Source organism: Oryzias latipes, chromosome 6, assembly GCF_053564925.1.
Source record: "Oryzias latipes strain Hd-rR chromosome 6, Olatipes_Hd-rR_3.1".
Taxonomy (NCBI): Eukaryota; Metazoa; Chordata; class Actinopteri; order Beloniformes; family Adrianichthyidae; genus Oryzias; species Oryzias latipes.
In genome coordinates, this window is record NC_136242.1 from 14,643,150 (window position 1) to 14,667,810 (window position 24,661).

General features: G+C 40.6%; 1 protein-coding gene across 2 annotated transcripts in view; it reads right to left on the reverse strand.

Annotated features, from left to right (window-relative positions):
• The window catches only part of tead4 (TEA domain transcription factor 4), a 42,577-nt gene that overhangs the window by 5,082 nt on the left and 12,834 nt on the right, over positions 1–24,661 (reverse strand). Inside the window, exons 3-10 of one of the 2 annotated variants that reach the window (XM_011476549.2) lie at positions 14,771–14,835; positions 12,770–12,832; positions 9,973–10,107; positions 9,449–9,492; positions 8,644–8,705; positions 8,336–8,466; positions 7,028–7,201; positions 497–637 (exon numbers count right to left, since the gene is read on the reverse strand). In XM_011476549.2, coding sequence (XP_011474851.2) covers positions 497–637; positions 7,028–7,201; positions 8,336–8,466; positions 8,644–8,705; positions 9,449–9,492; positions 9,973–10,107; positions 12,770–12,832; positions 14,771–14,835 — 815 coding nt within the window. Of the gene's footprint in view, positions 1–496; positions 638–7,027; positions 7,202–8,335; positions 8,467–8,643; positions 8,706–9,448; positions 9,493–9,972; positions 10,108–12,760; positions 12,833–14,770; positions 14,836–24,661 lie in introns of both variants that reach the window. The other variant, XM_078949290.1, reaches the window with a different exon arrangement.

Sequence of the window (24,661 nt, forward strand, 5' to 3'; positions counted from 1 at the left end):
TAGGGCTTAGTCAGGCTGGGGAGATTTGTGAATCAGCTTCCTGACCACAGATCAGCTGTAATTGACTGGAATCAGCAGCAGTTATTCACTCAGGGAGATGGCAGTAGTTTTCGATGCAACACTTAAATATCAAAATATCGCTCCTCTATTACCTAATATATGCAGTTTGTCATTCTCTTGAGGTATTTTTCATCTGAAAGACTTTTTATTCTTTAACCCTTGTGCTATCTTAGATGACCCCACCCTTACATTGACGTGTTCTCCCTACCATGACAAAGGTGGATAAAGGTGAAGAGGATTTCATGTAATCCATGGACACCAGTGAGATTCACAAATTATTGAAGAAAAAAGATTCAGAGCACTGTCTAGTGGGTCTAGATGACCCAACTCCCAATGTTAAAGTGCCTAGGGTAGCACAAGGGTTACGAGTCCCAGAATAGCGGTAAGGCCCTGGACAACTCGATCCAAGGAAGTTCCCATCAAAGCAAAGTCTTACCTCCACTTTCTCAACAACCTGTTTGCCAAAGGAGCACACTTTGGTGGATGAGGTGATAACCATGTTGTCAGAGCTCTCATACTGGCTGGACACGCCATAAAAGAAGTTGCTGTCGTCTTGCAGGTTTACACTCAGGTCCGCCTTAAAGACAAAATACAAAGCTGAATAAACACACTTTTTTTTATTTTTGTAAGAAAACACAAGCAACTACGTCAGTCTAACAAAGTTGATTGAATATTTTCATGTGCACTATCCACTGCAGATTAAGTCTCCTAATCCCTACACTGAAATAATTTCACATAATTTAACACTCACACACTTGGCCGTAAGAACCTGAATTATGGGATTTGTAGACAAGGTAAATCTCAGAGTGAACTAACATTGGACCTTGTTAACAAAAACTAAAACCCCTTTTTATGGAAAAACCTTGAGAAAGATCCTTCCAGACCCTCCACTGGTGTATACTAATATAGCGCTTTTTCTACCTTCCTTGAAGGTTCAAAGTGCTTTACAGTCACAGTTCCATTCTCTTATTCACACACACACTCTGGCATCAACCTATAGTTCAGTGTTTTGACCAAGGACAGATGGACACATTGGCAAACAGGGCAGGAACTGATCCTGTGACCTTCAGGTCAGAGGTCGACCCCTCTGACCGGTAGTTTCTGATCAGATCAGATCTGTGTTTTAGATATTGTGGATCATTTATAGTTGAACTCTTGTTGTAATTCGCCTTCCGTTTAAAGGTTTAAGGTTTTCTTTGATCATTCTTTTCTTGGAGCATGACGTCACCACACTGTATTCTCTATGAGTTACTTCCTACAGAAAATAGGGGATGATTGTGGCAATAAGATTTTTATTTTCACTGAACATGCTTTCAGCGTGTTCTTGAACACGTCACATGCCCAGTGTCTGCGTAGTAGCATCAAACTGCTTTTTTTCTGTTTCTTTGTAAACTTCGATGGTTTCAGAAATTTTGTGAATCTGACTGAAAGTGTTCTCGTAGGACATTTTAGTTTGGGGTAAAATACTCCACAGTCTATGTCCAGGTATTAGAGGACAGCAGCATCACCAGTCATCAGACGGATTTGTTTTTTTTTACATGCGCTCTTCACTTCTACCTGCTGCAGTTACAAAAATCAAACAATAGGGGATAAATAGAGGCATTGTGGACTGAAAAGCTGTATCAACGATTCATGTAGGAGTACAAAGACAACAATGGCTGATATACATGAAGGAGGAAGCACCAGCGCCACTTCAGGAAGGTCATAATGGACAGACATTTGAACAACAGCCTCTGGCCATCAGTAAACAGCCTTTATGATTTCAATATTTGATCCATCACAACTTATTTCACAAATGGGTTTCTCTTCTCCTGATTAGCAAATTACTGCTTTCATTAAAGAAAACAACATGTCAAATAACCTATCTACCTTGAAGCAGGCAGATGAAGCCCTAGATATGGACAACAATGATGTACAATAGTTTTTTAGTTTTGATCATCATCAGCCACAAAGAGAAAACCAATGATTTACAAAGTTAATCCTTCATAGGGATTTAAGCTACACAGCACAGGGGCTTAATGTTTCTATTAGGAGTTTGCTATCTGCATTAAACATTTCTTCATTAAACACTTCTCCCGCTAGCTTGCAGACCCTCACACCCCAACCTATCAGAACTGGTACAACAGAAGTGGCGAACAATATTGTAACTACACACTTTCTACGTAACAAATACAAACCTTTACAAACTTCCTTTGCTCCTGATTAGCAACGATTTGAATAAAAAATACATGGAAATACAATTATAAGCTACATTTTCTTTACGTATGTCCTACATCATGAGAAACACGCCACAATAACATGTTAAAAAACACCAAAACACTATTTACAATAGCGTGCCTCAAAATGTCTGCCTATTTTGCTATATAAGGGTCTATAAAAGGGGCAAGAAATGTCCAGTGAATAAGTGCTTTTTCCACAAAACATCCAATTTTTAAGATCTCTTAGTAATTCACAGGTTACTACAAGTCACAAAAGTGTAATAACAGCTTAATATGAAGAAAAGCATAAAATCCAGATTTGATTTTAAGCTAGTGACAAAACCTTTAATAACATCTTGATTTGTGGATCTTTTTCCTAAAATGTGCCTAACGTAATGATGGTGAACACATTTACGCTGAAATTTATACCAAACATTTGTGGAGTGGACTAAGTAAAGCAAACAATATGCCCCGGCAAGTTCAATTTAAAGGAAGGCAGCAGCAATGTTTCTTCATGTGGGAGTGGAGCCACACATCTCTCTTCCTCCTCCTGGTTCAGCTTTGAATTGAGGTGAGGATAATCCGATTTCAGATCGGGCTCGGGTGCCATCTCCTCTGTCAGACAGCTGAGCTGCTTCACCTTTTTCCCTGTCGGGCTCTTGTCTTTTAATGGGCCATTGAGACAACGCTCATCCTCCTCTCATCTCCTCATCACCCCGTTCGTCTTCATCCCTCGCTCGTGTAATTCCCCTATTTGTCTTCATCCGTAAGGCCCAATGACCCTCCCCAAACCTCCGTTCCCTGCTTTCCTAACAGCCTGCGAGGGAATTCATCCAATTACAATCAGTGGCGTGCAATTGGCTGATTAGATCATGGCGGGCAGGCTGGCTGTGTAACAATTTAGCAGAGCCGCTTCAAATCGGATTCCCCTCGCACTTCAAAGGCGTGAGACAATCCGTTAGGACAGGGCCACGGGCGCTGGAGGGGGGGTGGGGGGGGAGAAAAAAGAAGGTGGGGAGCTGAGGACGGCAGCCGGCGGCCAACAGGGACGGGGGCAGAAGGGGGTGGGGGTGGAAATTAAATCTAGAATACCATAGCTTTGGAGGTGGGTCAGCCACCTGTCATGGTCACCATGCCAACCTGCTCCTCAGCACACCTCGGAGTCACGACCTGCCTTGTGGCTGTATCACAACGGCAGCAGCAACATCAAATCACAAAGCCTCAACTTTCATTTTATGTTCGGAGGTGTTGAGGATTTCATTTTGCTTATTCCTGTAGCCAAGAGCATTTTGTGTGTGTGTGTGTGTCCCTACAGAGGTTGTTGAAATGCCCAGCTGTTTTGTTGCATCTCTATGTTTTACCATGATGCCTTGAGAATTGGACATCCTCCCCCCTTCAGGGATATGGAGTGATTGCGGACAGTGTTATGAGCTTGTTCTGCTTTTTCTCAGAGCTGGCGGTTGACTCCACCAAGCTCCTATGAATCAGGAGTGTAGTGTTACACCGATGAAAGACTTGTTGCTTACATGTCAAGCAGCATTTCTCCTGCCATCCCTATTTCTTCTTCTTCACACTGTAGTCCCTATTTGTATCTCCTGCTCTTTATTGCTGTCTCGCCCTCCTTTTCTTTATGATATACGGAGCAGGGTTACCGATCCCTTCTTTGCTTGTGCTCATGAATCAAACGCCGTGCCTTGCCCAGCTGCTCTTCGCTAGGAATGAAGAAGACCCTTTCCAAAACTGTGCCACTCACCAATGTCTTTTATCCCTCCACAATAAATAATGTGGAAGCCGAGCATGTGAGAAGAGGAATGTCACATATACAAAACCATCTGGGATGCAAGGCGGCACTCTGAACTTGACCTTCAAGGCTTTTTTTGTGTGCTAAACCAAAGCATTTAAAGCCACGATTTGCTTCTTATTTGCTTCACCTGTGACCTAAATGTGTTTTTGAGGGATTGAAGTGTCCAATTCTGGTCGATTCTGCTACTAATATGTAGTTCTGTCTTGTGAACAAGCATGGGACAAGATCTTCCCCTGGAATCTGAGAGTGTATCGTGGTTCAGTCCTGTAGAAAGCTTCTCGATCTGAATGTCCCACCTTTCCGATTTCACATTGACAAACAGAATTCCCAATAGCCTCCTTATACAGCTAACTTTCTTGACGGATTGAATACTTTTTTGAGAGGTTGTTGCTCAAACACTACTGTAAAAACTCTTTGCTGACATTTAGTCAGTTGACAAATGCTTTCATCAAACCACGGTCATTTCCAAGAAAAACTACATAGCAAGCAAAAGTGTGATGTCATTTTTTCAGCTTTTAAACATGTTGAGTGCTAGTGCTATCAGGAAGTTTAATTAAGCATGCAGCAAACTGAAGAGAAGGATAGTTTTTAGGTTGTTTAATGATTGGGGGATGGTAAAATAAGATAAAAAGCATTTGAAGTAGAGGGCAGCGACCAGCAGCCATCCTTTGTAGCTGGGTTACAGGTGAGGTTAATTTGGCTTGACTGGGTTGCACTTGCATGTGTCGAGGCTTTAGATGGGATGCAGGCAACATTAAAGACAGAATGGTTTTGTTGTGATCTGTCCGAGCTCTGGCCGAAAAACTTGACTGAACTGCTTTTTCCTTCACATTAAAATAAGTACAAAAGCGTGGGTCTTGCCATTAATTTTTACACTTGCTTTCATATCTTAGCAATGAAAATTATTGTTACTGTTAAAAATATGTAGTAAATGATGTTAGATCACAGCAAAATCATGTTTTTATTTAGTTCCTGTGTTAAACTTTGCAGTTTATTAAGTAAGTGCATGTGGAGGGATGGACTTACTTTAAATGTGATGATAACATCACAAACAGTAACTACAATGGACATGTTTTCTAGGGCTGCCCTGTTTTTGCTCTCGCCTCTGAGAAGGCCCTGGTTCAAATCCCGTCTGGGACCTTTCTGTGTGGAGTTTGCACCCCGCCTTTGCCCAACAGTGCCTGCGTTGCCTCCGTGACCTTGAAATGGATTCCGCGGGTTCTGAAGATGGATGGACATGTTTTCTAGCAGTCATCTCCAAGCTATTCATTTAGGACCTCAGATATGGGATTTCGAATACTTAGTGGAATCTGGATTTAAATCTATCTCAAGCTGGTTCCTATAAAGACAATACTTGTAATAAAGAAGCATTTCTAACTACCATTTCTAACTCCATGCCTGTGGAGAAGAGCGGCTGCATCTTAGAGTTCATCTTGAGGCTCTTATGGGCACCTCGAGGAAAATCATGAAAATGGAACGTACCATTGTTGTGCGTGTGGTAAGTGTATGTTACACACACTTACGGGCGATGCTGTCGGACGGTACGATGCTGACGGACACTAAGGTATCGGCTCCTAACTGTCGCGCACAAATGGTGCACAGATGGGGTGTGCAGGTGATACTTAACCCTTGTGCTATCTTAGATGACCCCACCCTTACAATGACGTGTTCTCCCTACCATGACAAAGGTGGATAAAGGTGGAAAGATTTCATGTAATCCGTGGAAAAGGTTCAGAGCACTGTCTAGTGGGTCTAGATGACCCAACTCCCAATGTTAAAGTGCCTAGGATAGCACAAGGGTTACATGCCGGTAGGATGTCCACACAAACTACTCTCTGAGTGTCTAATATCCTCATTTCTAACAGTCAGGCTGCATGCAAAAAGCGCACACTTATCCCTTGGGCAGCATTAACGGTCTCCTTGTGAAGTGGGCGTTCGAACAAATAAAAAATCCAATGACAATACCCACAGCATTTTACCTACTACGCCCTTACTTACCCTTACCTGTTGTTTAAGTGTCTGCTACAAATTGTTGCTCAAAGAAAGAAATGTGTATGAACATTGTTTCCCTACGGGTTCACTGAGTGATCTATGATCTTCTAAATTCCTGGGGGCTATCTGCGTGCCCCGTACAGATTTACCACTTTCTTGCCCAGATCTAATCATGAAGGGAATTGTGACCAAGTCAAAGAGCAAGTTGGTCATAACTTAGTTGACAAAAAAAGCGCATGAATATAGTCTAAGAACAATCCAAAAGGCTTGGTTTGATATCAAAACATACCAGAATCAAGCAGAAGTGATGGACATGGGTGCTTTTGAGCTGATTTTCTGCACTTTTTTAGACATCCTTCCTAATGCCTCCTTCTGTCTGTGGGTTGAGAAAGTTGTTGTGTTGTTATCTCTAAGCCTGTATATGTACACTTTTTGGGGGGAGGGGGGGACTATAAATAAGACCATGGGTGAGTGTGTGCTGGACTCTAATAATGCAGAGACAGGTGTCTGGGCTCACATTTCTCCTAGTGAAAGATCTTGCCTGCCACTCTTCCCCAAGGCTGCTGTCACACACACTCTCATCACTGACACACACACACGCACAAAAGATGGCCACCGCTGCCCACTTCACTGGCGTGTTGGCCAACAGTTAAGGTTGAAGGAGCTATGACTTCTTCAACGTTTTAGGAGCTACATTTCCCTTCCGTTTGCGGTGATCCAGCACTTCATCTATCTAAGCGCAGGGAATGACGCCAGGCCATTAACAGCTAACAGCTGTTCCAAAACATTAACAGGAATATTCATTGTACTGATCTTTGGCCTCATGTTGCTGGGAGGGTGGTATGATGATGAAACCCACTGCATAAGGCAAACCAGACTACGCTAGTTTGTTTTTAAATCCAAGAACAACTCATTTAAAAAGAACTGCAAGTTTGAGAAAAGAAACAAATAGAAAAGCAGAAAATATTTTTACCCAAAACTTGACAAGAAAGAAAGCATTGTGGGGCCCTTTGTCGAAAAGCTCCTTGAGGCCCCCTTTCTTCTCAGGGAATTTGTCATAGATCTGCCTGATGTCCACCGACTCCAGATAGGGGTCGCTGTAGGTCGGGTTGGACTGTCCGATGTGAACAAATAAGTGCTTGTTGAACTGGAAAAAAACAAAGGTGGAAACACATTTTGATTAAAAAAAAGTAATTCATTAGTTTAAAAGAGTTTAATTAACTCAAAGGGTGTTTTTCCATGCAGAAAAATCTGTAGGTCCACCTTTTCACTTTTTAAAGCATTCTATTACCTTAACATTCTTTTTGTTCCCCCTAAATAAACAAAAACAGCAATATAAAAATTTCAAACTAGCCTTTTCACTTTTGTAATAAGAATTCTTGATGTGTGTTTATTCAAAAATAAAAGTGTAAAGTAGTCACCTTATTTTAGTGTTACAAACATTTGATTACAATGTAGAGCAATTACAAAATAAAATGAGGCTTGAAATTAAATTTGATCTTGTCTCTGGAGCAAAATCCATTAGGAGAAAATCTTAATGCACAAATGTGTCTGCTTAGACAAATCCATTTTAAAATAAATAATTTAACAAACATCCAGTTATAGACTGTGTTTAGCTCAGGATCTCAGGTTCCACTTTTTCTTTTTTATTTAGATCTCAGTGGTACATCCCATCAAAAATCCAAACCAGTAGATATAAACTGGGACCACAGTTACTGAGAGACACTCACTTTATGACATAGCATCTCCACAGATAATGAAACGTTAACTGGATTTAACAAATCATTTTTTTTGTTTTATTTATGTTGTGTAGAGCAACAGGGAATTTCATCCCCTTGTATTTTGTTCAGTTGTTCACCAAGTTATGGCGGATTGTGATCTTTGATACTTTTTTGCTTAAATTGTCTACTTTGAGGATCTGGAAAGCATTGAAGTAGATTGTTTTTTCATTCAGAAAGAAAAAATCGTTCACTACTCTGCTTATTTTTATGCTGTGTGAGTGTGTGGAGGGGTTAACAGCTATGGGAGTTTCAAATAATTGTGTGCCGGATATCCGTCAGTTTTGTTGATTGACAATAAAACTGTGTTAGAGAGGGATTCCAAATGTGATCAACAGGAAGTAAATCTGAGCTCAGAAATGCATCTTTGATCTGGAGCAGAGAACATCTGAACAACAAAAATGTGTGAAACAGAACATTTAGAAATGGTGATAAAACATCCAAGTTTGTTTGTGTTACTCTTCATCAAAGAGAGTAACAGCATACCCCAGTATTGTACTCACAGTCTCTGGGTCTTGAGGTTGCTCCAAGAAGGCGGAGAACTCCAGCATTCGCAGCTTGGAGCTGGCAATACTTCTACCTTGCCAAGGGGGGGCACCAGGAGACATGGACAGCCCTGCTGTACTTTCATAGCCTAGAAAAGCGAAGGCAGGGAGTATAGAAGCAACATGTCTGAAAGTAAAACCTGAAAAAAAGTCTCATTTTTTTCTCCGTGCTTCCTACACTCATCCCAGCGAGATGCTTTGTTTCATCATTTGTGCTGACAAAGCAACAGTCTGTCAACACGACAGAGGGAAGAGGGAGCACGCACCTGCTATTGGGGCCGGGCCAGTCGCTTGCATAGCATAACTCTGGTGGGAGAAGGGCTTAATGCTGAGGAGAAGAGACAGATAAGAGGCAGAGAGAGATTTGTTACGCTCGGTCTCAGCCTCATAACCCCAACTGATCAACTAATTAGACCGCCTGACCTCAAAAAAACACAAGGGGGGTGCCAAATATCAAAGAGCTTAAAGACCCACTCCAATAAAAATGATGCTTTTGGTGTTTTTAACATGATTTTAGAGATTTTTCTGATGATAGAGGACATTTATGGAGGAAAAGGACACATAAAATTACATTTCTTAGTATTTCTTTATTTAATTCGAATGAGGAGCAGACGAAAAAATGCAGTTGGAATAAGCTTGTAGGTGTGAACGAAGAAGCTACAATCGTCCTGCTCCGCTCCATTCTGATGCATCCACTTACAGACAAACAGATCCATATGCGTCTTTGTTTTCCCCGTCAGAGCTGACATCTGGCTCAAAATAGCTAGATAGCTCCAATATTGTTAGCCATTTTTGATGCACCGATAATATTGGCTTAGGGGTGTGAGAGACTGTAAGCTAGCAGGAGTGAGTGTAAACAGATGGATGACGGGAAGTGGGGCGAGCCTACTCTACATCAACAGTCCCACCCACAACTTGGAGGCAAATTTGTCCTAGAAAACAACACCTTTTTTTAAAAGTTTGGCTGAAACCATAATTAAAAAACAATGGGAATGTTTTTTAAACAGATCAAAAGATGATCAGAGTGGGACTTTAAGATAATCGCGCAGAACAAAAAGAATAGTCCCTTACTCTTCATGGCTTCCTGGCTGTCCGGGAAGAGCCCCATGCCAGAACTGACAAAACAAAAATAAATACCAAAGAAATTAGAGTGAAACCCCATTATTCCAGCTGGTTTCAGGCTACTGCATTGGATTCCACCTTCAAAATAAAAGCATGAGCTGTCATATGTTTGGCAAAAATCAAACTTCTTATATTTGATAACATTTTATATAAAAAAACATAAATAAAGAGACCAAGATAAAATAGGAAGATTAAACCCTGAATAATGCCTGATAGTGATGTGCACACCATCAATCATTATGTAAATTTGATTATGTTTGATAATTAATAATAACATTTTCATTTTGAAAAACTATGAAATTATACATGTAGTTTAATCACTTCTACTAAGGCCTAGTTGGGTGGTGAAGAGGTATTTTTATGTTTTGTCTTACTTTTAGGGGTTACACTACTTGCATCCATGCATTTGTAATGAAAAAAATAACTAGTGGCTGTGAATGAGAGGATGCTGGTGACACTGAAGTAAGACTCACCCCACCAGCAGTGGGGTAAACCGGTCTAGAGAGGCCCTGGAGAGTCATCTTGTTCTGGAAGGCTGTGGGGGAGATGATCTGGGCTGAGGACATGGTGGCCATACTCTGGAGAGCCTTGTCCTTGGCAGCTTGGTCCTACAGAGACAGGAGGGCCATGGACATTAGATAAACTGACAGAGGGACAACACTCACCAGACTCAATTCAAGGAAGCGGCCTGCTTTCACGCTTAACACAGAGCCCTAAAAAAGGAAAAGGAGCAGCGGTCTTGCATCACGGGTGAATCCATGCCAGGCCCAGAACTGGAAAGAAGTTAATGTTACAGTCAAGGGCCTTTGGGTCGAGAGTTAAGTTTATTGCTTTGGCAGCATGAGCCAGTGATGACAACTAGCTTCTGTTGGAGGTCATACAAGAAGTCAAGGCAGACATCACGGTGACATGCAAATTTGGCTTTTCATAACACCGTTTGAGTCTAAAACGAATTAACAAATATAAAGACTATGGTATACCACAAAGCAACGTGTTAGGACACTCCCGGTTTTCAATCCACCCCCTCAGCACTTTCCAAACCACACAAGCACACAGGCGCTCGCCGCCCTGCCCGAATGTGCAAGGCCACATGGTGCATTCTCCGTCAGAAGTGACTAACACAAGGGCATAGCTGAAATATGGGGGGGTACATGTGGCAGGGATCTCAGTTACACCATAGACGTGTTTAAAAAGGGCTGTCACAGGGGCCAACCCTGTGACCGGCACAGAGCTCTGCCAAATAAACCCTTGTGGCTTCTGTCCAAGGTGAGGGACTGTCCTGCCTCAGCTGAGAGTCTGTGAGCAAACGCCAACCAGAAATGCAAACTGAGAAAGTGCTGGGGAGACAGAGATGTGTTAGCTCCCGGTGAACCGCAAAGGAAAACTTTTATTGCCACACCTAAAGCGAATAACCGTGGCATTAATTTGCTCCCTGGAAATGTAATTTATTTGTTGATAATCCGGCATGGAGGGCCTCAGGCTTTGTGAGATATGTTCGCATTTCATCAAATTGAGTCTGAATCCGCTTTTGAAACTCGAGCCAATTATTGGGTGCAATTAAAAGAGTCAGTCATTTTAGTTAATGGAATACGAACACAAAGGCTGGGGACGTCCAAATGAACTTTAACAAAAGATGACGCTCAATAATTAGATGAAACAAGCTCAGCTGCATTTTGAAGTGGCGGCCTGTTGTTTCACAAGAAAAAAAGCTCTTAAGATGTTAAGTTAAGATCCTTGCTGATACTGCTTTGCTCCAACTACTTTTGAGTTTTTGTCAGGGACTTGGGCTCAAAGTCATACGAATTGGATTTAATTTATGACAGCACCAGTCACTGCACCTGGTTATTTGTCTGTGATGTCACCAATTGCTTTGAACCTAAGGAGCACAGGGTAAAATTGGCCATTGTCCTAAAACTGGTTACCTTGTCTAGTTTGGTATCACCGAGTTTAGGCTTTAGAATTTTTTGTGTCCATTTTTTCTGAACTGTTTTCACATACTAGACTTAAAATCACACAAAAAGAAAACAAATCCAAGTCAGATTTTCCATTTTGGTCACTGTGAGTCATCACAGAAATGTAAAAAAAAAAAAAAACTTTTTCTAAACTTAAAAGGAAAATGTATTGTGCAACTTTAAAAAAAATCATTTTATAGAAACAAAAAAGTATGGGCCGAAGCATTTTAATAAAGTATTTTTTATTTAAATGCCTGAGGTATTTTTGTACTGCTGTTCCTAAATTCAGTTTCAAAATAAGATGGCACAAAAAAAAGCCACAAACTGCCCTCCTAAAAACATTTTTTCAGCCAAACACATATGACACCATCACAACAATGTTCACATTTTGGCAAACGACGAACCCCTCCACAACTTTTGGCATAAACTTTTAACATTTTTATTTTTATAACTGTTCATATTCACAATAGGATCCCACAGGATAATGCAATAACTTTTTTACTTGAAGGCTGATTCCACACTTGTTGCTGTCAGGGTTCAGTTATTTTTTTTAAATTAATGTGCATCGGGTTCACAACGTGTCGGTTAAAACCACTGACTGTGTAATGAGAACTGGACTAAGTGACTCCTCCCCTCTCATGCTCCAAACAGGAAGTACCTGCTGGCTCCAAAAAGCCAAAATCCCACACTTCTATAGACATAAACAGCTGTGACTCAGTTATTCTATAGGTCAGACTAACCATTTTTTCTCTGATACCTTTTTTTAACATCTTCTTGCTAATCCTCATTTTTTTGTCTTTTTTTTTCAATAGTGCCAGTTACTTAAGTTATACACTGACCAATCGGATGCCTCAATTAAAGCATGTAGTCTCACATCGAACATTCCAAACGTTTGATTGACAGATTCAGTGTAGCCTGCTTTCAAGTGGTAGGGGTGGGGCCTTCCAACCAGATCACTACTGATTGGTGAGGGCGGTTGCCATAGAAATGTTGACTAGGACCAATCGCTGCTTACTAAGGATTTCTGGTTCCAACATGGCAAAGTTCATACCGCAAAAAAATGGTGCCTGAATTCACTTCATTTTGTTGGAACCGGAAGTAAGTTATTCTATATGAGTGATGTCACCCTCACTCGCTCCACTTCTCATATACTGTAGTTTCTGTAACTTGATTAGAAAATGATGGAATGATCCAACTTTGTAAGCATGGTTGGGATTGGTAGAAGTGAACATCTAAGAAAAATAAAATCACTTTACATTTGGGTAAATTTGTTGAAAGATTTGATAGAAACAAAAAGAAGGTGACTCACGTAGCGTACCTTCAGCTTCACCTGGATCTCCCGGGCCTTACGCCGGGCAAGGACCTGGATATGACTAGATACCTGGAGGAAAACAACCCAAATAATGTGGTTAGGGTTAGGGCTCTGGGGTTAGTACTATTCTGAGCTTCCCCCCTTTGCTTTTGATGTAGGGATATGTAGAGTTGCTGGAGACTTAGTGAAGATGGAGATGGCATAGATCCTGGTGCGGTGGTGATGCTACATTTATTTTGTATCATCAATTAAAACCTGCTGCTCACTAAAAATGGGGGCAAAGTTAAAGACTTTCCTTTCCTGTCTGAGAGAAATTTGAACATAAAATTGACTGAAACCAAGACCATTTTCCTCATTACAGCTAGGTGTCCAGTAAGTCTGCACAATAAATCGTAAATGTATTGCTATCACGATATTAAGCTGTGCAACACCCATATCGCAAAAGACGTCAAAAATTGCAATGAATGGTTACCTTAAATGTGCTAAAACAATCTTATGGCAGCTTGAAGTATTTAGCAGATCAAAAAAATACATTAATACATTTATACATTTGACCAATCAGATGGACGCCTTCACGCTGTTGAACAATCAGATGGTGCCCTTTAGATGCCTACCTCCTATGTAGACAAGGATCATTTGGAGTTTTTCTAAGTTATGTTGACTTTTATTTAAATTAAACTGTTGCATTGAAATGTAAATTATGTTTTTAGCTGTTATGTTCATGTATTGCGAGTTATATCATCAGCTCAATATTGATCACTAATATCGCATATCGCAATTTTTCCTCATATCGTGCAGCCCTAGTGTCAGGTTTATTAACACTTCACATCTAAGTGGCCTGTTGTCCGGTTGAATTTTTATCTACATCATTAATTTACTCTACATTTGAAATTAAAATTGTGGGGCGGGGCTTTTAATTGACAGGTGACATCATATCCTCTTTATCACTTGTGCTATCTTTGATGACCCCACCCTTGCATTGACGTGTTCTCCCTACCATGACAAAGGTGGGTAAAGGTGGAAAGATTTCATGTCATCCATGGACACCAGTGAAGATCACAAATCATTGAAGAAAAAAGGTTCAGAGCACTGTCTAGTGGGTCTAGATGACCCAACTCCCAATGTTAAAGTGTCTAGGATAGCACAAGGGTTACATCAGGCTTACAAGGCTTGCTTCTACAGCAACTGCTACCCTCGATTTGCCCCTCCATTACCGAGGTTTGGTGAATTTTTTTCGGGGGGTGGGACATAAAAAGTTAGTGGGTCACATGACCGCAATGTCGCAATCCATACGAGTGGATTGCTAATTTAACCAAGTAAGATTTTTTAATAGGTTTGTCAGGATTGTAGCATAGATTTACGTTTATTTGATTATTTATTACGAAAGATAAGCAATAAACAAGATGGACGATAACAGATCATACCTCTTTGTGATTCACATCCAGTTTTTATAAATTGCAGAAACCGAGTTGAAAATGATTTTTTGTGCAAAATAAAACTCTTTATTTTGTAACACAGCAGCCAGTCATGTTTTAATGCTGACGAACCAGCAGGTATACCTCCATACCTTCAGCGTGTCTTAATGTTCAGGACTAATCTGTCTCTGATTTACTAAGATGGCCAGTGGACTTAGCGGATGCCCGGTTTCTCCACATCCATCAATGCTGCATACATCACTTCTTCCATATCAGATACTAAAATGAGGATAGAGTTCCAAATCCCTCGCCATCCCACCTCAGCCTCCTGTCTAGATCACTGTATTCCCCAACTCCTTTCCCCTTCTAACAAGCACTGGGTCCAAGAGGTGGTGAAGAAACAACACCGACACATGATCCTATAGCATCTGTGCATTGGGCCCTAGCCATAAATCAATCAACATCTCCAGCTCTCAAATCAGGAGGAGGTTCTGGTGAGGTGCAGGAGGTGGGCTGTGGGCATCACTCACCAGGATTTTATGGAGAAGTTCTAAAATAGGGGTCTGGCAAGTGGTATTTCCAGAAAACTCACCTGCTTCCTGGTTCGTGTCTTCCCCGTACGAAGTTTGATGTACCGTGCAATCAGCTCATTCCGTCCTACAGCGAGTCAAGAGACAAATCAGTTTAATCCCAAATCATCAGTTTGTCTTAGTAGAATAATTGATATTTAGTTTAATTCAATACTATTTTAATGCAACTCCCACTCAAACTGATTCAAACAGACAATAAAAATGAAAATAGACACTCAAATTGAACATTTTAATAGCTAAAAATGTGTTTTATTGTTAAAATATTTACTTAAAAAAGATTAAACAAGCACAATACCAACTAAAATAAGTGAGTTATTTCCTAATTTTAAACAGTTTCCCCATGATACATAACACAGTTTGAGTTTTGTTTGAATTAAATGTATTAAACCTATTCATTAAAAGTTGAAAATTGTGTAATATATGACCAGATGATCCAACATTTACATTGAAGTACCGGTCAGCTCCGACTGCTCAGACTTCCTGACTACAGCAAACTGACAACAGGGACAAATGAGGCCACAAAAAGCCATGAAATATTTTTGTGCACATTTCTGCACAATTACCCATCCCTAATTAGTTAAACCAATGCCTAAAATGTTTCCCACACGCACCGCTGAGCGTGCATATATTTGCGTAGCCTGTGTATGCACATCCGGTAAGTTCTGCACTCAAAAACGCCTGCAGAAACGCAGCGGCGGAGCTGTCAAGTGCATCAACACCTCAAGCTGCAGGCGTAAGTTAATCACTAAGTATACACTTCTGTCTGAGTGAGAGCTTGCATCAGCCTCAGACCGAGACCCCGAGCGCTCACTTAGCTCATATCTCTGGGGTGAGTGTGTGTCTGCGCCCTGCTGACAGACAAGTCACGCTGGCGGAGCAGGTGGAAGCTGCAGCCATGCGATCCTCAGACCGGACTCAGGACAGACGATGACCAGAAGGCTGGGCAGGACCGGTGCAGCCACGAGGCAGCTGGGGTGTGTGTGTGTGTATGTGTGTGTATGTCAATGCTAGTGGAATATGCCTTTAACCCCTCCACCCCACATTTTAAATTGAGCTGCTACAACCTTGTTGGATGGAAAGATCAAGCAAAGGTGGAGATGGGCAAATCTATGCTTCAAATTAAAACACAAATCAAATATGAATGAAACATTAGTATTTTGTGTGACATCACAGAAAAGATCAAAAGTGTTGGTGAGAACAGGAAGAACTTGGTGACTTGAATTTTATTGTTTTTTTCTTCACGAGTTATTGTAATTCCGAAGCTACGGACACACCGTAGCTTTCTTTTATTTCTTTACATGATCATTTTGCGTTTCTCTTTCATGATCAATTTTCAAACAGTTGGCACTACCGTGAATGAAAAAGGGACACAATCTCGACGTCACTACCATATCTAAGTCCCTGATTGTAAAAACCTGTGTAGCTTCATGTGAATGCGAGAGTTTTAAACGCTAAAGCCCAAAACACACACACACACACCTTTGTTAAAAACGTCTTTCTGAAGGAATCTTAATTTACTAGTTATAGATTTAAAATCATTTTTTATCAAATAAAAAAAATAAAATCAGAAAAAAAACATCTTACAAACTAAATCTATCACAACAGAACACACACACAAACATTTAACATGTGTTTGCATCACCACTGTTTTTTGTGATGAAGACTAACTGATGGACTTATCTCTGACGTTTTTGTGTCGCTTAATGCGCCTTATAGTTCAGTTCGCCTTATTCATGACATTAGTTTTAAAACAGACCATTCATTGATGGTCCTATAATGTGGTGCACCCTATGACACGAAAATTACGCTAAACATAACAAAAAGTGGAAGTAGCTTTTAAAATTGACTGGCATTTAAATAGGGGAGATATACATGTATATATATATAAGTGTGTGTGTGTGTATGTATACAATATCAAACAGAAAAGAGTATGCATTCGAATGGTGAAGTATTTGTATGTTTGCAGCAGTTACACTTTGTGTTTTTGCATCAATAAAACTGCAAATAAACAAACAAAATCCAACATGTCATTCCTAAAGTCCTTGATAAGAGGGCAACTGCATTACATATAAAAAAACAAGAAATTAATAAAAAGAAAAATTAATGGTAACACTTATATAAGAGTTTAAGTTTTTCTGTGATGCTGTTTTTCCTTTCTAGTTTAAGTTTTACCTGGAAGCCAGAATAAACACGAGAGAAGCAGTCAACGTCGTTTCTCTCTATAAAGCGTTCTTGAAACACACACGGGGTACACAGTCATAAATCTCCCAGCTGCAGGACTGGCTTTGTGAGGCTTTGGTGGACTTAAACCCCATGTGAGGAGCTGGGCTCACCCATTGGTCCACAATGCGGACACAGATATAGACATTTCTTGACAGAAATCAGCCCAGGTGCTTCTTTTATTGTGGTTTTTTTGTCTCAGTTCCTCAAGTGTATCACAATCATCAGAAGGAGACAGTTGATTGTTTGAGCCCCTTGATAAACTTTTCTTTACTTCCTGGAGAATAAGGGAACAAATCCATGTGTTCTCGCTGTCATACACTTGAAAATAAAGCCTTTGGAGAAGTCCTCACAGTAGATGACCTCAAATGAACAGTAAGTTGCCTGGATTGTATTTCTCACAACAGAGTAGCAGGGTTCTCCAGCTCCCTACAATTAATCTTCCCTGTGTACGGTGGAATGTAGGTTTCCAGCAGGGACTTTCATTGCCGCTGTGTGAGAATATTGAGCAGGGCTAAAGTTTTATACAGGACTAGAGATAAGAAGATTTGTTCATTTGAACTGTGGAAGTTCTTTAACGGTACTGTGGACTGGAAACCCTCCTACACCTGTGCCTCATTACTGTCAAACTTTATCGACACGTTTAAGGATTTGTGAGGTCAAGTTTGACCTCAAATGTAATAGGAAAATTTGGTAACAATGTTTTTAAAGGTTTTTTTGGCAAAACAAACCAAGGGACCCTTTTTTGATATCAATCTGGCAGTGACTCCTCCAAAGGTGGAAAAGTTGGCGTTTCGAGCATTGAACAGCCTCATGGGGTCAAAGACTTTCTGCTGCGTGCCCTCGTATCGGATGCCGTTGGCGCTCTTGGTGTGAGTGCTTGGGGAAGGGCTCACCAAAATACCCTCCAACACACCCATGAGATCAGAGGGCGACTCAGTCACACAACGATGAGATCATGGTATCCAATAGGACAAGCACAGACGGGGGAAGCTGTGCCGGGCAGGAAAATCTGCAGGAACTTTAAACCATCGTCCACTGAGCCACAGTTTGATGTTGTTTATCACGCTGTCTGCTGCCACGGACAGGTTGGAAGGGGGGGATCAGATTGTGGAAACTTTTCTTAAGGGCATGACAAGTGCCACAGTTTTCTAGTGTTCAATTTGTTTAGTGACGCTTTTAGAATATAAGTTCCCATCAATATTTAAGGGAAACTAGGTCATATTCATCCAAAACATTTCAGTAAAGAGCTGTAAGTAAGTAATCTTTAGTATTGTATTAGTCTGTCAACAGTTCGTATGTTGTGTGGATAGCAGCATTTAATTTGCAAGCCTAACAAAAAACACAAACCTTAATTACAGCATTTTAACCACAGCAAGATTTTCTTAACTAACCTCGTCTTTTCCTGGCTCACAGCCTAAATAAAACACTGAGTAGTAATTAAGCATGTCAGAACAAACAAGCCAAAACTTTATTAGATATTATCAACATTGCATTAATGAAAAGAGGCCCGGAATAAATGATTAAGATGCTTTTATGTATGTTTACTAAGGTGAGATTGTGAAAAGGCAAAATACCCAATAGATTTGATTTGAAATCTGTCTCCCTCCATAAACCTTTTAGAATAAATTCAAAACTCTTAGATTTTTATTTAAAAAAGGAATGTAATCTTTGGCTAACATGAATTTAGTAAAGAAACCAAACAATAAGCCTGTGATTGTCACCATAGTGACATGGCCTACTCCAAAATATATTCTCTATCCTCTGTGTCAAAGCATTTACAGTACTGGATCTTTATGTCTACTGGGCCTGCACAGTGAATCTAAACTCTATCGTCATGGCAATTTCAGCTTGTGCGATACGTGGATCGCAAGAGACGGCTTTAAATACGATAATTGGTTACCGTAAATGTTTACACACATGCTAATGCTATTTCATGTCAACTTGAAGTATTTACCACATCAAATATAACCCACCAATTCATGATCTTTTCCCTTTGGGGTCACCCGGCTGCCCGAACCTAACTTGGCCAATGTTGGTTGAAAGTGTCACAGGGCCACACAATCACACACCCATGCACACTCACAGTCACACTTAGGGACAATTTAGAGTAATCAATCAAATTACAAAGCATGTTTTTGGACTCTTGGAGGAAGTTGGGAATGTCTGTAAAAAACCCTCGCATGCATGGCGACAGCATGCAAACTCCACACACAGGTCCCAGTTGGGATTTGAACCGGGGACCTTTTCCCTCCCGGGCGCTGACCCCTGCGCCCACCCTTTTGGCATTTGAGCAATCGAATGAAGCCCTTTTACATTTGATGCCTGCCTCCTATGTAGACGGGAGTCATTTGGAGAATAAAATAAGTTTTTATTTAAATAAAACTGTTACAGTGAAATAGAAATGGTGTGTCTGAATGTGTGTGTGCATGGGTGAATGGGTCTGTGACTGTAAAGCGCTTCGTCCTTGTAGGAAGAAAGGCGCTATATAAGTAAACGCCATTTACCATATTAGCTTTTTTTGTTTTGCTCTTTGTTTATGTATAGCAAGTCATATCGTCATCGCAATTTTGATCACTACTATCATACATCAAGGTTTTCTTTATCGTGCAACCCTATTAAAAATATGTTTTCATTGAATAAAACTAACAAAAGGGGTGGGACAATTTAATTAGAAGGAATTGCTTTTTTTATGTAAAAAAATGTTTTCTTTTCCTCTGGCATGCTGGTCAGGGTCAAGCAGAGGTGGATGGGGTGAATCAAGGAGGCCTGAAGTGTTCTTTCCAAAGTCAACCTCTGGGCCTGCTGCTCATAAATCTGCCCTTCCTCAGTGGGGCTGCGGTCACTGCAGGCCTCGTCTGATCTCACTCTCTCCGTCTCAGTCTTCCTTCCTCAGCTCGCTGCATTCCTGACATTCCAGTTTACTGACTGGTCAACACAAGGTCTTGCATCTGCTGCTCTGACATGTCCTGTTTATGTGTGTACAACAACAAGCCAATGGTTGGAACAAAGTTATGGGGAACGAAGCGATTCAGTCTAAGGCATTGTTATTGCGGTAAAAGTCTCCGAACTGCTTTGGGGAAAGACGCATTTAATCTTTAGACAAACCCCCCCTAAATGTTTGCCCCCTTTGATGTTTATGTTATTGCAAAGTATACACTTTCCTGTGTCTGCAGAGGAAAACAAAAAAGAATCACTAATAGATGGCAGGAATGTCTAAGTAAAGTGTCATTTCCCCTCCACAAACAGACTGACCACAGTTTACTCCACCATGAAAAAACCTCTATGAAGGTTTAAACTTAAACACAGAACAACAAATCCAGACGGTACGTTACAATGCAAGAAAATGTCCATCCTCTAAATATGTGGAGACATCAGAAAACAAATGCAAAATATCAATTTGCATGAAGTTTTTTAACCATTTACTGATAATTGACTGATAATTGATTACTGATTAGACATGTTTCAATCTCTTCCCACAATTCATTTCTTTAGACTGGAGAACTAAGCAACAACAATATTCCAGTTTTACTCTTTTTTTTCTTCTACTTCTTCTTCTTCTAATTTTTTGTGAGACTGTAAAGCATTTATCAATTGTTTAAAGGAAAAACTACTTAAGGTTAAAGATCAACTCTGATGAAAATTGTGTTTTTGGTGTTTTTAGCATTTTCCCGTGGTACTTTTCCAAAGATGAAGGACATATCTAAAGAAAATGAATCTTTATTCAAATTGTGTTAAAGAAGGAGCGGATAAAAAATCTAGTTTGAAAAAAATTGTATTTGTTTAGTAGAGCATATCCTGGGCTGCTACTTACATTTGAGTTAAATCCTTTTATTTTTATTCTTTCTTTCCTGGTACTTGTAAAACAGCAAAAAACAAATACAGAAAAGCATATTTCACTGCAAATGATGGATAATGGTTTTCAACTAGTGCTTTTCTCTGACCTTTTAGTCCTGCTGCGCCAACGATTCAGCCTTTGTGTTTTGGCTAAGTGAGTAATGCCACATCAATGCAGGTTGCCAATGAGTGTCAACTTCACATCAAGTTCTTACATTTTTAGTGAGAAGAAAGATGGAGGGCAGATAAATAAATTATGTCCTTCTGAGTAGCAACAGATAATTACATGCTAGCTAGATAGCTAGGGTTTCTGCTTACCTAAAAGATTCCATCAAGATGCTATCATTATTTATTACTCCACAATTAGTTTTGCGTAGTTATGAAAGTTATCAAAGACTTGTCTAGTTACCTAAAAAGTATAGTTTAAAGGATAATACATGTGTGAACATAAACCAGTGGGGGGTTTTCACTGTGAAGCAGACTTTGGACTCAGCGAGCCAATACCAGGAAGTGCAACCCAACGCAGCAGACCAGTCACTGTTGCCCCAGGCAGAAATAGGTTGACTTTTTGATACATTTTTCTGTAGAAAAGGCTGCAACATGGGGAAGAAAGAGAGACTACATCATTGATTCAACAATGACCGAAGTGTAACCTCTTCTTTCATAAACTTTTGTTTCTGCAAAACTTTGACCAACTAAAGTTAAACAAAGTAAAATGCTGTTTTACTGAATTTTTTTCATTTTATTTCACTTCTTCATATCAAATAAATAAGGTTTAATACTGTCAAGGAAAACCCTAATAGTTCTTCACAGGAAAACTGGATAAGGTTACTAGTGAATCTCTCACATTACTGCCAAAGTTTAGACCCTAGCGAGGACTTGTTGCAAATGCCTGCTGAGATTAGCATCACTTAATATTGCGTCAAAGATCATTTATTTTTTATTTTTAATAGCGGAAAAATCTGCCATTGTTGAGAGGATTTGCATTGACTATCTTGTCCTTTTTCCTTCACGTTGTGAGTGACAAACTTGAAATGTGAGCAGAAACTGCTTCTCATCCACAGGGACGAAACCAAAAAGCTGCATGAAACATGGAATGACTTAATAGCAGATGCAGCTATAATAAAAAATAATGATCGATGAAAACAAAATAATTATGATTGCACAAATGGCACATAAATCCATCTTGCAGATGTGGACGGAGGTGGGGGCGGGGTTGTGTTTTCAGTGTGACAGTGTTTGGATGTCTGCTTGGGACTTGTTGGACCACTGTTGGAGCCTGGGGTCTTTGGATTGCAGGGCTCCTCTTATGCTGAGCAGCACAAGAGGCAAGAATGCTTTTGTTGGCAGATTCACATCAAATTGCCATTGGAGCACACAGCCTGTACCGCATCCGTGACGCCATCCGCCATAAGTACGTTCGTGGATCTGTAGAGTGGAATGAATCCGCGGATACCCAAGAACATACGAGCAGAAAACAGGGTAATACAACATTCCCTTCAGCTGAGAGTTTAGATTTTGGAAGGTAATTTAAACACATTCCTTGCGGTCTGCTGTGTGGAGACTCAATATCGCACTGTTCAGCAAAGAATTCATTCCCTAGAGTGGAATCCAAACTGAAATATGTCAGTCAAGGCTGACAGACAGACTTTTTTTTAATGTTTTGTCTTTTAATCTTATTGAGAGACTGAAACATTTATGTCAGGATGGAACAATCTTGTGCATGTCTTCAAAGATATTCTCAGCTGATATTTGATTTAGCTACCTGATTTCACACACCTATCACTGCTTTCACATTAGCAACACTTCGAAGCAGCTGTTCATTGATTGTGGCAGATAGAATGGCTGTTAGCCCGTGATAACCACAGGAATAGTGATAATAGAGAGATGGCAGGGCCCTTGCAAACCGCAATGGAAGGGCGCCGTGGCTGTTTGAGGCCAACGGGGCCAGCGTGGGCCATGCATGAGTTTAGTCCTGCCCTTTTCTCAAGTCGTAAATCTGGGTTTTTCACAAGGCTGTCAAGCTGAACTCAGAGAGCAGCTGGAGGGCCAAGTGAAAGGCAGACCGACCACCTGATAGACTGGAAGGGACAAACGGTTACTCATAGAGGACACGGAGAAGGGCCAGAGATAAAGAGATATGATGGCCTCGAGTTGGGAGCAGTGTAAACCACTGAAAGTAACCAACAGACAACCGTCTCATCTCAAGCCCAGGGACAGGTGTGAGACAGTGCTACTGCGCCTAAGGCCTCGCTAAACGCCAATGCCCACCTTGGTGTTTATTCGTCTACGCCTCCTCCTCCCCTCCAGGCACTCAAAGGGTAAACGTCTATTCTGGTTTAGGGTTACATTCAAGCTGCCTTGAACCCCCGGGCTTCCAACCACACATACCATTCCGGACAAGCCGATGCACTCCCTGTTGTGCATCACCTGCCCCTGACCCCCGCACAGAGGAAGGGAGCCCTCAGTGCCTTCCTTCAACCAACGCTGCCAACTAAGCAGCCCCTAGTGATTTTAACAGAGACAGACAGTTACCCCTCTCTCCTCAACTATTACCACAGGCTTTATAAGGTTGTAGGTGTTGATCAGACAAAAACAGTGACCTCAGTAAATGGCTAAGCTAGGCTAAGAAAGGCTAAACTGGTTAAGGGGGCTGTCTGGCGCAGCGACAAACCAAGGTGATGACAGAGGCTGTCTGAAAGCACCATCGCCTCCGTCCACCCAGTTTTCCACCGAGCGGATCCGCTATCAAACAGGCTGACAGCGGCCAAGCCAGCTGTCACCGACTGTCTTTCAGCAACTCATTGTAGTCACCTCACCTTACCAACACCTGTTTGGAAGTGACATCATCCGGAAAGTAACGGGAAAATCAAAGTCTGGTTGTTGCCACATTTTGGGGCTCAGTGAAACTTAAGGATAGAAGCACCACTGGTTTTTATAAAAGTTCATCAAAATTGCAACCAGTTCACTAAGTTGTTCATTTAACACATGCTTCCAATAAAGGAATTGGAAGGCATGCTCTACATTTATTGCATGTAGTTTATGTACGCCCTCTTTGGTGCTTTGTGTTTTGGGACCAAGTGGCACCAACAGCTGCACAGGAAGTAGGAGCAATGTGAAGAATGAGCACAAGAAGCAAGGATGAACATACATGTGTGCAAAAGAAAGCTTGAGAAAAAACCTGTCAGATCGTATTAGGAATGGTTCTTACCGAGAAATTTTGGCAGTGAATGTCTTGCTTTATTCCCACGACTTGTGTGATTTTTGAAGGATGTTCAGAGCTGACATGACCTTTTTCCAAAGCTTTAAATGTGGAACAACATATTTGAATTGTACTGTTTTAAACGTTTTAGATGAGGTTTAGTTGTTTTTAAGTAGGTCAAGTATTTTCAATGTTCTTGACTGTAGAAAGTCCCCCATCAAAGCCAACCATGTTCTATTGTTAGTCAAGGTTTTTGTGAACATAACCTAAGTGACCAAAGTGAAACCCTAACAACAAATATACACAGTCCTACTCCAAAGTGGTATCAAAAATATGTATTTTTTAAGTTATGAATTAAGGAAGTCAGGCATGAACATGCATTAAAATTTGGATTTTAAATGAATGTTAATGTTACTATTATTACATGTATTTTGCAATAGAAAAATGAATTTCCTCTGGAGTTAACTAAGTTGCATCAAATATCTAATATTGATTCTATTTTGATTTTTATTTTGGTTCTTATTATTAATGATTATTAAATCGTCTGATTTGACTGTAACCTCTCACCTTTTTACTGCATACCGCGAAACTTTTAAATCTTGTCTTTTAACATAGAACAAATGTTTTAGAACAT